Source organism: Dreissena polymorpha, chromosome 11 (genome assembly GCF_020536995.1).
Source record: "Dreissena polymorpha isolate Duluth1 chromosome 11, UMN_Dpol_1.0, whole genome shotgun sequence".
Taxonomy (NCBI): domain Eukaryota; kingdom Metazoa; phylum Mollusca; class Bivalvia; order Myida; family Dreissenidae; genus Dreissena; species Dreissena polymorpha.
In genome coordinates, this window is record NC_068365.1 from 78,364,082 (window position 1) to 78,377,350 (window position 13,269).

At 38.3% G+C, this 13,269-nt stretch overlaps 1 protein-coding gene across 1 annotated transcript; it reads left to right on the forward strand.

The window, feature by feature from the left end:
• Positions 1–12,592: 12,592 nt before the first annotated feature.
• LOC127849962 (uncharacterized) lies at positions 12,593–12,958 on the forward strand. The gene has a single exon (XM_052382702.1). It carries the CDS (start codon positions 12,593–12,595, stop codon positions 12,956–12,958), a length of 366 nt encoding a protein of 121 aa, XP_052238662.1.
• Positions 12,959–13,269: the final 311 nt, after the last annotated feature.

The window sequence follows — 13,269 nt, forward strand, 5'->3', positions numbered from 1 at the left end:
TCATCTGCATTTTTTCCAGCTTGAACGTGTTGATTTAATTCTGAAATTTCGGAAGTGGGCGCAAAGTTTAATGTTTAAGTATTTTTACGGAAAGGAAACAGGAATGAAAGAGAATTTACGTTTCTTTGGCAAAGTTTCCTCGCCCTTTGGAGCTGCTCGCTTTCCGGTTAGTCTGATTGGCTGTTGAACGTTGCAATTTGTTCCCAATATACTGGCAGGTGATCTTTTCTTATCATGGTCAGATATAACTGCTTCACATACGAACTTCCTTTTCTTTTCATGACAGTCATAAAAGCATAAATTGGTTACATCTCGCCTTCTTTTGCGTTGAACTGTACTGCACTCAATGTTACTGTTATTGCTGTCTGTAGAATCCAATGATTCACGACTTGAACTGTCAATAACATCTTCAAGAAGATCTTTAGCTTGAGATACCTTATTTGAGAATGTTATCTTTTTTTGGCTGACCGATGGGAACAGATCAGAAACATTAGCATTGATTTTCGTTGCGAGTTTTGCCATTCTTGTATCGTTGACACTATCACCCAATGACACTTCATTAATTTTAAGAACTTCATCGATCTCATCAAGCAAGGCGTCAACGGGCATGTCTTTGTACACGATTGGTTTGGCGTTGTTCTCGGTAAGAATCGCATCCATAGTTTTTAGGAATTCATCCAGTTCTTCCAGCTGTTTGCGAGCGTACTCCTCAAAATTGTCTGCATTTGTTAGCTTGGAATCATTGTTTGCTGCTGTGTTGCTGTTTTCCTTGTTGATCTCTTTTGTTAAATAGGCTTTTACGGGCTTCACATTTTCGCTTTTATTTGCGTTAAGAGCTTTTGCGTTAAGAGCTTTTTTGCATTGATCAGATGAATTTGTTCCGTTTGGTTTGTGATCAGCATCAGTCGTGGTAATTTTCTCAGGGTTTACCAACCCTAACTCAACACGAACTCCCATTGGCAAATACCTTTTCTTTTCTGGAAATCTCAGTTTCTGTGTAAATAATGTTTCCCACGTTTTCTTGACATTACTTTGTCCGTCGCTTTTCGGCGGAGGAACGGAAATTCCGTTTTTCTGAACTGGACCAGCGCTAGAAACGCCAGTGCATCCAAATTGATAGAAGGTGTTGTTTCCCTTGTAGGGAAACGAAGTGTATAAAACCATTTTGTGAGACAGATTCGAAATGCGTGTTGCTCGCTAGACAGCTTGCGCTAAGATGACGTTGTTTCTATGTCGCTATTTGACGTTTTTTACGTCACGCAAATTGTGACGACAAGACGTCGTAAAATATACGCCGAGAGCGTCCATACCAAAACCGATTTAAATAGCCGGATACCATTCATAACCGTAATTAACACAGTAACCGTACGTAAAATGTGTGTTGCAGTTTAGTATAATTATTCTCCTTTTTGAAAATATAAGTAATGCTGAACGATTACACTATTGTGAAAATAAAAAGGGATGATTAAAAACACCTCATGAACACTTGGTAGATAAACGGTGGGATCTTATCACAGCTATTTCGACAATATTTAGTTTATTAACAAAATCGTTTAATAACAGCATGTTCCCGAAATACCGGTACTAGTTAAGGGCATGTTAAAGATGCCCAGGTCGTGACAATCATTTACCCGCTAACTAATGGTTCTTTTATAAGATACTATTTGTAGAGCACAGCGGCGTAGTGGATATGGTGTACGTTTAGCCACCGGGAGGTCACGGGTTCGATCGTCACTGTTCCCGTTTTTATCTTCGCAGGAAACGGAGTCGGGAGCGTGTCGATAAGCCTCAGGCTTTTGAGCAATCGAGCCAAACTAAATTTGATTTTAATTAAGATGGCACAGTCAAAGTGTCAATAAATCAAAAAGCCAAATAACTTTGCATTAATATTCTTTCCAAGGGATAGTATCAGTTAGAGATTTGTTTCGTTGACCATGTATTTCACTTTCACATTATGGAACCAAATGGTTTAATAGGAGGAGTCTATAACAACGGTATGTCCCTTACTGTCTTACTGGAAAAATGAATGTGTTACACCAGTAAACAAACTTCTTGCCTTTAACAGAACAAATCAGAAATTTTATAACGACTTGTAGATAATACATCGACAGTCTAAACCATGTAAAAATAATCATATCAAAAGGTCATGTGAAAAGAAAGTGATTATACACTTATAAGAATTGTACATACTATCTAACATAATACATGACAGTGATGGGTAAACAAAAAATGAAGACAGGAAAAAAATGATTTTTTACCAAGTATCTATGCAACAGAGTGGCAATCAGCTATTAACCTGTTAGCATTTATGGAAAATAAACTAACATTGGAATAATTATCTTACGCATGCTATGTGTATAATTATGATTTAATTATAATACAGTAAAAAGAATTCAAAATAAATGGCTCACGAACTTTGCATGAAGTAAATATGGCGTCAAATTTAACAATTTAACACTCAGAACGCCTTTGTTCAATCAAACGATCAAATTGCAATTCAAACGGATACCAATTATGATGTGTTTGGAATATCTGCATTGTTGTAAAAGTTATATAACTTTATAGCCAAGTTCTTACACACCATGCAAATTTGGTAAAGATAGTTAAATATCGCCGGAATTAATAATATTAATATACATGTATTCGTAATAATCCATCGTATTTTTAATTTAGTCTACACACGCATGCTAACATAAATGATTTTATACTATAAATGGGGTTTGTTATTATAATAGTGGTATTTTCATGTGTTAATATGAGTATGATATTGTGAGAATAGCGTATGAATGTATCCCTTCGCTTGATTTCAACGCAAATACATGAAATTAAAAAAAATATATAAATATGATTTTAACTCTTACAAGGAGTATTTATAAGTATTTATATTTTCGCGGGACCTTTAAATCCGCCGGCAATAACATTTTCATAAAGAATGACAAGCATAATTTATAATCAATAAATTGCAGTTTGCGATGACAAAGCCAACATTGCATTCGTCGGAGTTTTACACATTGTTGGGTTAAGTATATACATAAACGTGAGCAGGATACGAAAAGAGCAACGTAATATGAAATAATAATAAAATGGCAATTACCTATATTCGACATGCACTCATTAGACAAAGACGCAAATGGCTGGCTTAGCAGGCCCGTATACAGGCCTTGCCCGCCCCCCCCCCCCCCCAGCAGGCTGTCTAGTTAGGAATGTTATTTAAATGCCCTCTGTAGTTTTTCTCTTTTATGAACGGACACACTGTCCCACAATACGAAGGAGCAGTTAATAAATTAAATTAAGTTTTATTTCCCTGATAAACAACGGGACAAGCGCTAAATTACCATTAAAAAAATCCCGCGTACGTCCCTGAAACCATAGTCTACAGTAGACATAGTAGTTTGTAAATCGTTTTGTCGATATATCCCTGCAATAATTGTTATTGGCGATCGTCTTTTTGTACTTATTTATTTCTTGAATCAAGTTTATTCGAAAAAGGCCTTATGGTATTAGTCTCAAATAGCTCTTCCTTTTCATATGGTCCACCAAGCTTATTAGCTCGACGTTGTTCCTTGTTCTTCAGTCTCGCACGTATAGCTCATGTCATATGTTCTTTTCTCGCGGCACGTCCCCATTATATCGTCGCCTGTTTGTTAGAATATTCTAATCATATTTGTGCAAGACACGTTGTTCAAGTTCTTCCTTAGAAGTAAGCTCTGTTTGACAAGTCTCTTAAACATTATTATGTCGTGGCTACCATCGGCGTTTATGGGATCTATCACAAGTCGGATCTGTCCTTTCCAAGCATGTTTCCGAATTCCAAATCCACATTGTGCTTTTTTAAGTTTCCATTTGTCATTCTATTTTCGAACAAGGATATACTCTCGTCAGGTGTCATTGTTTGCAACTGCTTCATTTGCTCATGTATCGATGTCAGTTTCTTCTCCATGTGTTCGCTCGAACTTTTCCATTTCTGTTCAACTCTTTCGATTTCGTTATCCTTGCGCCACAAAGAACGCAGACTTTTTAGATAGGATTCCTTATTTTCAGACCATTTTCGCATCTGTCGGCGTTTCCATTTACTAATTTGATGGTTCCACTGGCAGCGTTCCGTAAAGTCTTTACCGTTCAACGTCCAAACGACCGAGCAGTCTATGGCGGGGTCTCGAGAACATTCGCATGCGACCCCAACAATGGCGCACGTCATTTCCTCAGTGCTAGGTTCACATCCAGCTAGATTTCCATTGCAAGCCACAAACTTACAAGCTCCGAGCAAATACAACATTATTGGTGTATGCATTTTTACTTTTAGTTATATGTCTAAACAACGCAGCACTTTACCCAGTCTATATGTGCGCACTTCAGCCGTTGTTTTCCTGCGTCAACGATGCAAACGTTCGGTATGAATTCCCTATTATGTATAATCATGGAAGTTCGTACTTGTGCATATGCCTCCCGAACGGCGGCTAAGGAAAAATCTGCGTAAATCCTGAGATCGTCTCATCTGATTAACTGCCAAACCAATCTATTAAAGGTTTCGTAACGGTCAGATGAACATCACAGTTTTATCACACTTTTTTGTTTTCTGCTTATATTAACGATTTAACGGATGTTACAACGCTGTAAACACAATAAGTTATAAAAAAAATACTAAACACTATCGGACGGACTATGGAAGGCAGGTCGTGACTTGTATCGAGATTTTTTTTTCCTAATTAAGTTAAGTTTTTGTTATCAAATGTGTCGCGTTCTGAGAAAACTGTGCTTAATGCATGTGCGTAAAGTGTCGTCCTAGTTTAGCCTGTGCACAGCCTAATCAGGGACGACACTTTCCGCCTAAACTTGCTTTTCGGTAAGGAGGGACTTAATTGAAAATAAAAATACCATAAAAGAGGAAAGTGTCGTCCCTGATTAGCCTGTGTGGACTGCACAGGCATACTGGGACGACACTTTACGCACATGCATTAAGCCCAGGTTTATCAGAACGCGGCTCAAGTATCTTTAAATAATTTTAAATTGCTACCGAATTTTACCGAACATCAATACGATGTCCCATTATGTATTCAAAAGTCGTAGAAAAGTCTTTACAAATTGAATATCCGTAAATTTGTTATGTGAAACGAAAACAGTGATGGCGCTGAAAATTACTTAGTTAAACATAAACTATTAATTTACTGCTCTTCGTTTTTGCACGATTGTGTAAAGTATCGTTGTTAGAAGGCCCCGACGCGACACTGTAATTCAAAGAAAAACAGTTCATACGTAGTGTGATTTTGAAAGGATATAAAACGTGTAAGCTTTGCACGTGTATATAAACGCGGTTTTCCCAAATCAAGCCCATTCCAGAGAAAGTTTATTGCAATAACAGGCTAACTTTCAGAATGATTTTGTACGAAAAGGGGTCCTATGCCTCCAGTCACTGAGCCGCCGTAAAGCGCGACCCGGCTAGATCTCGGAGTGGACGCTGTTCAGCGTGTTTTCCGGCCTCGTCAGTCTGCACGTGTGGCGCAGATCCAACCAGTCCGCACGGGAAGGAACAAAAGTGACACAAAATACTACTAGCAACCACTTCTTATTTGGGAATCACTATATGTGCTTCATTCACTTCATGTAATTGAATGTAATCCTTTATCAGATTCAGTAGAATGATTTCGTTCTTAAAAATCAAATTGATCCAGATTAACGTTCATTGTTCTATGATCGATTCCGACGGTCTGGGATCTCTGACGAGCGCCAGCATTGGCCACACTTCTAGCTGATCGCGGTCTTTTACTGAGATATGAGACTTTCGATTCGACGTTATGTGTCTTTACGTCACGTAAGTATTTTTAATCTGGGTTGTGACCTTTACAATATGTGTTATAAAGGTTTGACGATCCTTTTCGGTCATATATCCACTCCAGTTCAGATTTGATTACATAAATCCGTTTAGAATGTTTAGAACGATTCATAATTGGGCGAAGATCTTACACGAGAAACGTGATGGATTCCCGTATAAACACGCTTCTGAACTATGAATCAAACTCCCATATAATTATTTAAATCCGAAAAACTTCTCAACGATACAATACAAAAGATATATTGTTGTTGCGATGTCTTTTAAATTTGAATCGATTGTTCATCGGTTAGAGGTACGTTTGACCCCGCTGCGCTCTTTTACGAATCAATACGGTTTGATTATGACCGAAATTAGCATTTGCTCGCAGTCAATCATGTTAATCGATTTTTTTTTCATATTGAACATACCCGAAACGATCCGCACGAGAAGTATCACGACTTCAAACGGTACTCAAAGTGATGCGATAGTAAGCGAGAACGTAGCATTACCAGAAAAGGCATCATTACTGGTTTAAAAATCGATCACAATCACCATGATTTTGAAGTATAAGAAACGATTTGTTGCGAATTTATGCGAAACAATGATGCTCCCCATGAGACAATTGATCGCCTTTAATATTGCCAATCTAAACAGTTTTAAGAGATAAAATACATTATTTGACGATTTTCATGATTATTCTGTATTATGAATACAGTATGATACTCGTACATTTAATAAGTGCTTGTACTTCTTGTATTGGTGTTGTGTTTTAGGGGTTTAAATTTGTGAACACAAATGTAGTACATTATATTAAACGTTGCTTTATTGCAAATTGAAAGGCTGCTTGTGTCTATTACAATTGCTGTGTATTTTAGCATGTTTAAATTTGAGAACAGGTAGCCAAGTCTCCATAATGCGTTCGACTCTCATTGCATATTGCTTGCGAACAACTAAGGTTAATACCACACGTTTCAAGCCAGTTTTCGTAACTGCGATAAACCTGATAACTGCCACATCCGCGCAGAGAAAGAGTTGTATAATTTATACCAGAGTTTTGAATTCATCACTATATTAATTCACAAATGGAAACATAACGTGAATATTGTGTTAAATGGAATATTTTTTAACGGAGCATACAGAGAAAAGAATCAATAAACAATGTTAGAAATATACGTGTCGCGGAAGAGAATGTTTATGCATGATAAAAATAGTCTACTATCTACTGCGTCTTTATCATGTGGTATTTGTGCTCAGCACAGGTCATTCATAATTCATAATCTGATGCTATTAATATCGAGAGTCCAATACACTATCACGCATTTGTTGCTTGCTACTACAGCGGGGTTAAATTTGATATGTCTGGGAAACGTTCTTTTTTTTCTCAACAGGTAGCGGCAATATCACATGTATTCTTAATTGCATCGGTGATAACAACGCAATAGTAAACGGTAAAGCTTCTTTCTATTCACATTTCTCAATTTATAACACGTTGAATATGAGTTGTGAAAATTCTGACGTGTCGTTTGAACACTCAGAGAGTAGTCCGGAATTCCAACAGTGTTACATCCTTTACGCTGCGCACAGACACAGTGATGCAGCCAAATTTCTATCGAATCAGCCTTTATAATATTCGAATGTATTCATTCGTGCCTGCTGGCGTTAAGAATGTGTCATTTAAGGTGAAAGGTCATTTAAGATAAAACAGCTACGCCGAAAAAGCGCGCGAGTGTTCTATTCCGATGTTAAGGTAAGAGACTGGTTGACACCGTGTTAACTACTAGGGTAACAAGTAATGCATCAACAACAAAGTAAGGGTAAACAACGCTGTCTTTACGACTACCTATTTCGTGAGTAAAACTAGTGCTCGCAGATTTAACTTTTTTTTATTTATTTTATCAATTATCTCATTGTATATTTTGATTTGTATATGGTGTAAAAAAAAATTGTAAAGAGAATTTCCATCATGAAATAATATTCTTAGTGTGATAGGTATTCGATATTCCAACAATATTCATTTAATATTATGGCGACTGCAAATTTCATTTTATATTAACTGCTTCTCATTATACCATTGCCATGATATTTTTAGAACGTCAAAAAAGATACATGTTGTTGTTATTTTGTCTAAGTTATCTCTATAACATAAATATGGGGAAATTAAACAGTGCACACACATCTCGTTTTATATAAGCATTGGCAGTTTATTCAGAAAACCGCTATGCAGAATACGTGTATATCTTTTGCTCGATCAAATTTAAGCGGGCATCGAACGGTTGGCGATGACTGACCTCGGAAACAAGGAGAGTTCAGACCGGCAGGAACCGAAAAATGTCTGGATGGCGCTCCTGTGATTTGATTTTAACCTAGAGGATCTCTATCATGCCGGATTGTACATTATCGCAAAGTGAATTCGCTGACAGAGGAATCGAGTTTATGCCCCCGCATTTTAATTCTGATTTCTGATCGGGAGGCGGAAAACTACAACGGGCGAGGCATGGTCAGGGGTGATAACCCCAAAAAAGGGTTAGGGTTTGGGTTAGTGTTAGGGGTCGGGTTAGGGTTAGGGTTAGGTTTAGGCTAACCCAAACCCTAACCCGACCCCTAACACTAACCCAAACCCTAAACCTAACCCTCTAACCCCCCCCCCTTGCGCAATACCATACCATGCCTCGCCCGTTGTAGTTTTCCGCCTCCCTTTCTGCACAGGCTTTGCCCGATACCTAGATGATAACTGAACATTGCTCAGTGCCTCTCCTGCCACTAGATGCCAGCACGATCTTATTCGAAATCGGACGATGATTTACCGTATATAACAGTCACCCGATTTTCCCTTTCCCACTCAAAAGCAAATTAAAAATGCCTGTGAGTAACTCGCAGTCTGTTCAGGTTTTCTTCTGTTTGCTGCTCATCAGTATCTAAGGGTTGGAAATGGAGCCTTTAAATTTGAATTTAGTAATAAGTGTCTTTAATTTAATTTAACTTTCTATTGGACTTATTGTGATTTTGGCGCGACGTCTTAGGACGTCGCCAACGGCGCGAACGCTCACGTCTTAAGACGTCATCATTATTGTTATTGTTATTGTAATTGTCAGCTGAATATTTAAAACGGTAGTAAAGGGTCGAGCCTGGATTTAGTTACGTTTCTTTCTCACAACCGAAGTACATTTGTATTAACAATACGATCGCCGACAGGACTATTCATGCGTCAAAATACGTTTCTAAGTGGTAAAGGGTTAAATATATACCACCACTTCATTTTTTGAGTTGTTTTAATGGCGTGTTGCACCTTTCTGAGATGTGATCAGGTGATATGGTAAGGTGTGAAACTTGATTGTTTAGACCATTGGTTGTCGGGATATTGAATTGGATGGATGTGTAGTTCACATGATAAGGTAAATATGAAGTTGTGTTACGCATGCTGTATCGGTGTGTGCTTTGCAATTAAGACGGTGCTTGTTAGAAAGATACGTTTTTAGAATGTGTTTTAGTTAATGGAAAAACAATACATAATGAAGATGTAAACCTAGTTGAAACAAACGAGTTTTAGGTGACTAATTTACCGCTCGAAGTATTAAAAAACATGACGATATTAATGAAAAGAAGCATAACCTAAATGCAAATGTATCTGTTGTGTATTCCCCATGAAAAAGATAGGTATTAAACAATTCGCATGTGCTCCTAAATGTGGATCGTTTTGCGCTGCAACTAATTTGGAGTCAATATAGCAAATTGTCAGTTGGAACACTTTTAAACTTTAATCAATAGATTTGGACAACACAACAAATATTGAGGACAAATTCTTTATCTGTATCCAATGTACGTCATGGGTGGTATCTCTAACATATGTTTGTTCAACACCTGTCCGTGCATTGGGATTAGGGCAGGAACTCTAAATGGGCTCCGATACACCATGGCAAACCGCTGAAGGTCACATATACCAGTCTGAAGTATGGACCGTCATCTCTGCCGTTGCTGTTAATACAAATATAAGTGATATCATTTTTAAAGGTCAAAGATGACGTTAGACAGGTGCGCTTAAAAAGATAATTGTGATGTGCGATTGTTGTTGACTTCCTTTGGTAAGCATTACTGCTGTTGGTATGCAGACAGACAACACCGTCCATTCGACTTTATTAATAGAGCTAGGCCGTTTAAACATCGTTGACGCTCAAACTCGGGCAAGGCTCCTCAGTTAACAGCGAGGGACACACTTTTTTGCCCGCAAGCGTTAACACACTGACGTGGGTCGATGGTGCGAAAGCGAGTCCGAGTCAGCGTAAACAGTGTTAAAACGCCTTAGCTCTGAAAATCAAGTCTAATCGATAGCGTGTTCGTTTTGTTTTCCAACAACAATACTGTTTACCAAAGGCAGTAAGTAAGGTCTTGCATCATCGTATCTTTTGTTTCAGTGCAGCAGTATAACGTAAACTCTGATCTTTTTTGCAAATGGACGTATCCTAATTTTTCTTTATACGCAAATACGTGTTTATTTTATTTTCTGTTTTCTCCTTTTATTGGTTACTCATGGATATGAAGGAGAAAAAAATTTGATTTTCAATTAATAGAGTAGCGTTTAATTTATTTTTAGGTCAGTTTCCAGTTTGTGTCAGATGGAAACCTATCACGATCCGGTTCCACTGCTGGAAAATTATGGCGCAACGTTTACGGATGCCATGAAGATTCCTCAATTTAGCCGTTCCGTAGACGCTGAACATCGTTGCATATTAAAGAATTTGTAGTGACTGAATAATATTTTTCGGCGTAAGCTGTATTAAGCCAGCTTTTCACCCTGACTTGACCTTTGTAAGTGTCCAATAATACTCAAATAAAATTTCCCGCGGCTAGGTACGAATGAATACACTTCATTTATTCCATTGGCTGATTTAAGTATAACACCAGAACATTGGAAACATATCCGCGTCTTTGTAACACTGTTTTACTGCATGAAACAATTTTATCTCTAATGAAAAGGCTCAATAGATAGAACAGTTTTACAATCAATTTTCGACATAAATACAGTTTGTGCGTTCACCTTTTATTTTCAGAGAATTACCAGCGCAAAAGCGTTTATACTAAAGGCTATGTTGTCATATTTAGTACTTACTTGCATTGCATTTCAACCCGCGAGGTTTCGGGTCAATTCGCGGTCATTTGTGAAAGTCAGAGTTTATATACAGTTCATCACCGGAGTTCGCAGAAGGGGTTGCGATCATTGTGTTACACCGGTCTTACTGACAATAACGTAGTGACTGTAATGCATTGCATTCCAATCCGCAAGGTATCAAGGTCAGTTTGCGGTCAGTTGCAGAAATCTTTATATAAACGCCGTCTCGTAAACTTTGTGCACTTGAAGTCTGTTTTGATCAGAAAGATACTAAATAAAGATATTCGGCGATATTATTGTGGTATGTCAATCATCGATTTTTAATATGGTTTCAACATTTGCATGATAAGGACCAATTTTGATAAAATTAATTAGAAATATTTATCCATTTAGACCAGTTTATTAAGCATGAGCACAATAATTCGCTATATTATAATTATGCAATTAAATAAGATTCGAGTATTGCCGGCTGACCTATATGCACTCGTTTATTTTCATGTTTCTTGTGTTTTTCTATTCTGTAAATATAGATATCTGAGTAATAATATCACATAAAGCAAAATAAGCCACGAAATCTGGCGCAACACCCCGTAATTGATTTGCTTATGATGTAGCTAAGAACTGCGCAGAAAAAAGGCATCCGCTACTTTTTATCTCATAGAGATAACTTTTGATCGTTCATAAACATCGACCACAATCAACGCCGTATATCTTTTTTAAAGATATTTCTTGTTTATATTAATGTGTAAGAAACCTCGTAAAATACAAACACACATGCCTTATTTGTCCATGCATAATTACTATTTATAAGAATTTTTTTTTTAAATTAACCAAAAAAAAGATTTGCAAGATGATGATGATTGCGATGATGGTTGAGAAAATGGAGATGGCGCTGTTGATTGTGGTTACTGTGGTGGTGGTGGGGATGGTTGTGATGATTGTGTTGGTGATGATGATGATGATGATATCGGGTTTGATGGTGATGAATGTGATGGTGGTGGTGATGATGGGGGATATAATGGTGATGAATGTAATGGTGATGGTGCTATTGATTGTGGTTATTGTGGTGGTGGTGGGGATGGTTGTGATGACTGTGGGTATGATGGTGATGAATGTGATGGTGATGATGGTGTTTGTGATGATTGTGGTAATAGTTGTGACGGTGGTGTAGATGGTTGTGAAGGTGGTGGTGATAGTGGTGGTAATGGTGGCGGTGGCGATTGTGGTGGTGTTGATGGTGGCGGTGGTGATGATGGTGGAGGTGGTGATGATGGTGGTGATGATGGTTGTGGTGTGATAGTGGTGATGGTTATGATGGTGTTTGTGGTGACGGTGATGGTGGTAGTGATTGTGATGGAGGTGATGTTGGTGTTGAAAGTTGTAATGGCGGTGGTGATTGTGATGATGGGGAAGATGATTATAGTTATCGTGGTGGTGATGATAATGATGGTTATGGTGATGGTAGAAGTGATCGTGGTCATGATGGTAATGGTGGTGAAGGGGGCGATGGTGGTGGTGAGGGGTCATAGTTGTGGTGATGGTGGTAATGTTGGTATTGGTGCTTGTGGTGGTGGAAATGGTAATGATGGTGGAGGTTATTTGTCATGTTGTTGCTGAATGTAAGGGTGGCTTTGGTGGTGTTGATGGAGATATAATCGGTGATTAAAGTTTTAAGGATGATGGTGGTTGTTATGGTGATTGGAATGGTGTTGGTGATGTTATCGTGGTGTGGTGGTAATTGTGATGGTGATGTTGGCGGTGATGGTGGTGGGGATGAAAGTGATGGTGGTGTTGGTGATTGTGGAGGTGATGGTGATGGAAATGGCTGTGATGGTGGTGTTGAAGGTGGTGGTGGGGATATGCTGGTGATGTTCATTGAAGTGGTGGTATTGGTGATGGTTGTGACGGAAGTTGGGTTGGTGGTGATAATGGTGACAATTGTGATGATGTTGGTGGTGCTTGGGGTGGTGGTGCTTATGATTTTAGTGGTGGTGGCGATGATAATGGTGGTGTTGATTATGTTGGTGATGGTTGGGTGGTGGTAGTGATTGGGATTGAAGTCGTGGTGGTGGTGATGTTGGTTGTGATGATGGTGTTGGTGGAGATTATATATATGACGTACCATTTGGGTCAAAAGTTAACAAGACCTTCTAGGTAAAAAGAGAAATGTACATCGACGTACAATATGTACGTCGACGTTCATTATTTTGTACTTAGACGTACACAATTGTACTTCGACGTACAATTTTTACCGACCCTCGAGTGTTAGCCAATCAGAAGACCCCTTACATCTGTTGCTTTGATCCGCATGTTAAACATTCACTGCGCTATTTTCAGACTCTATACGATTTTTATT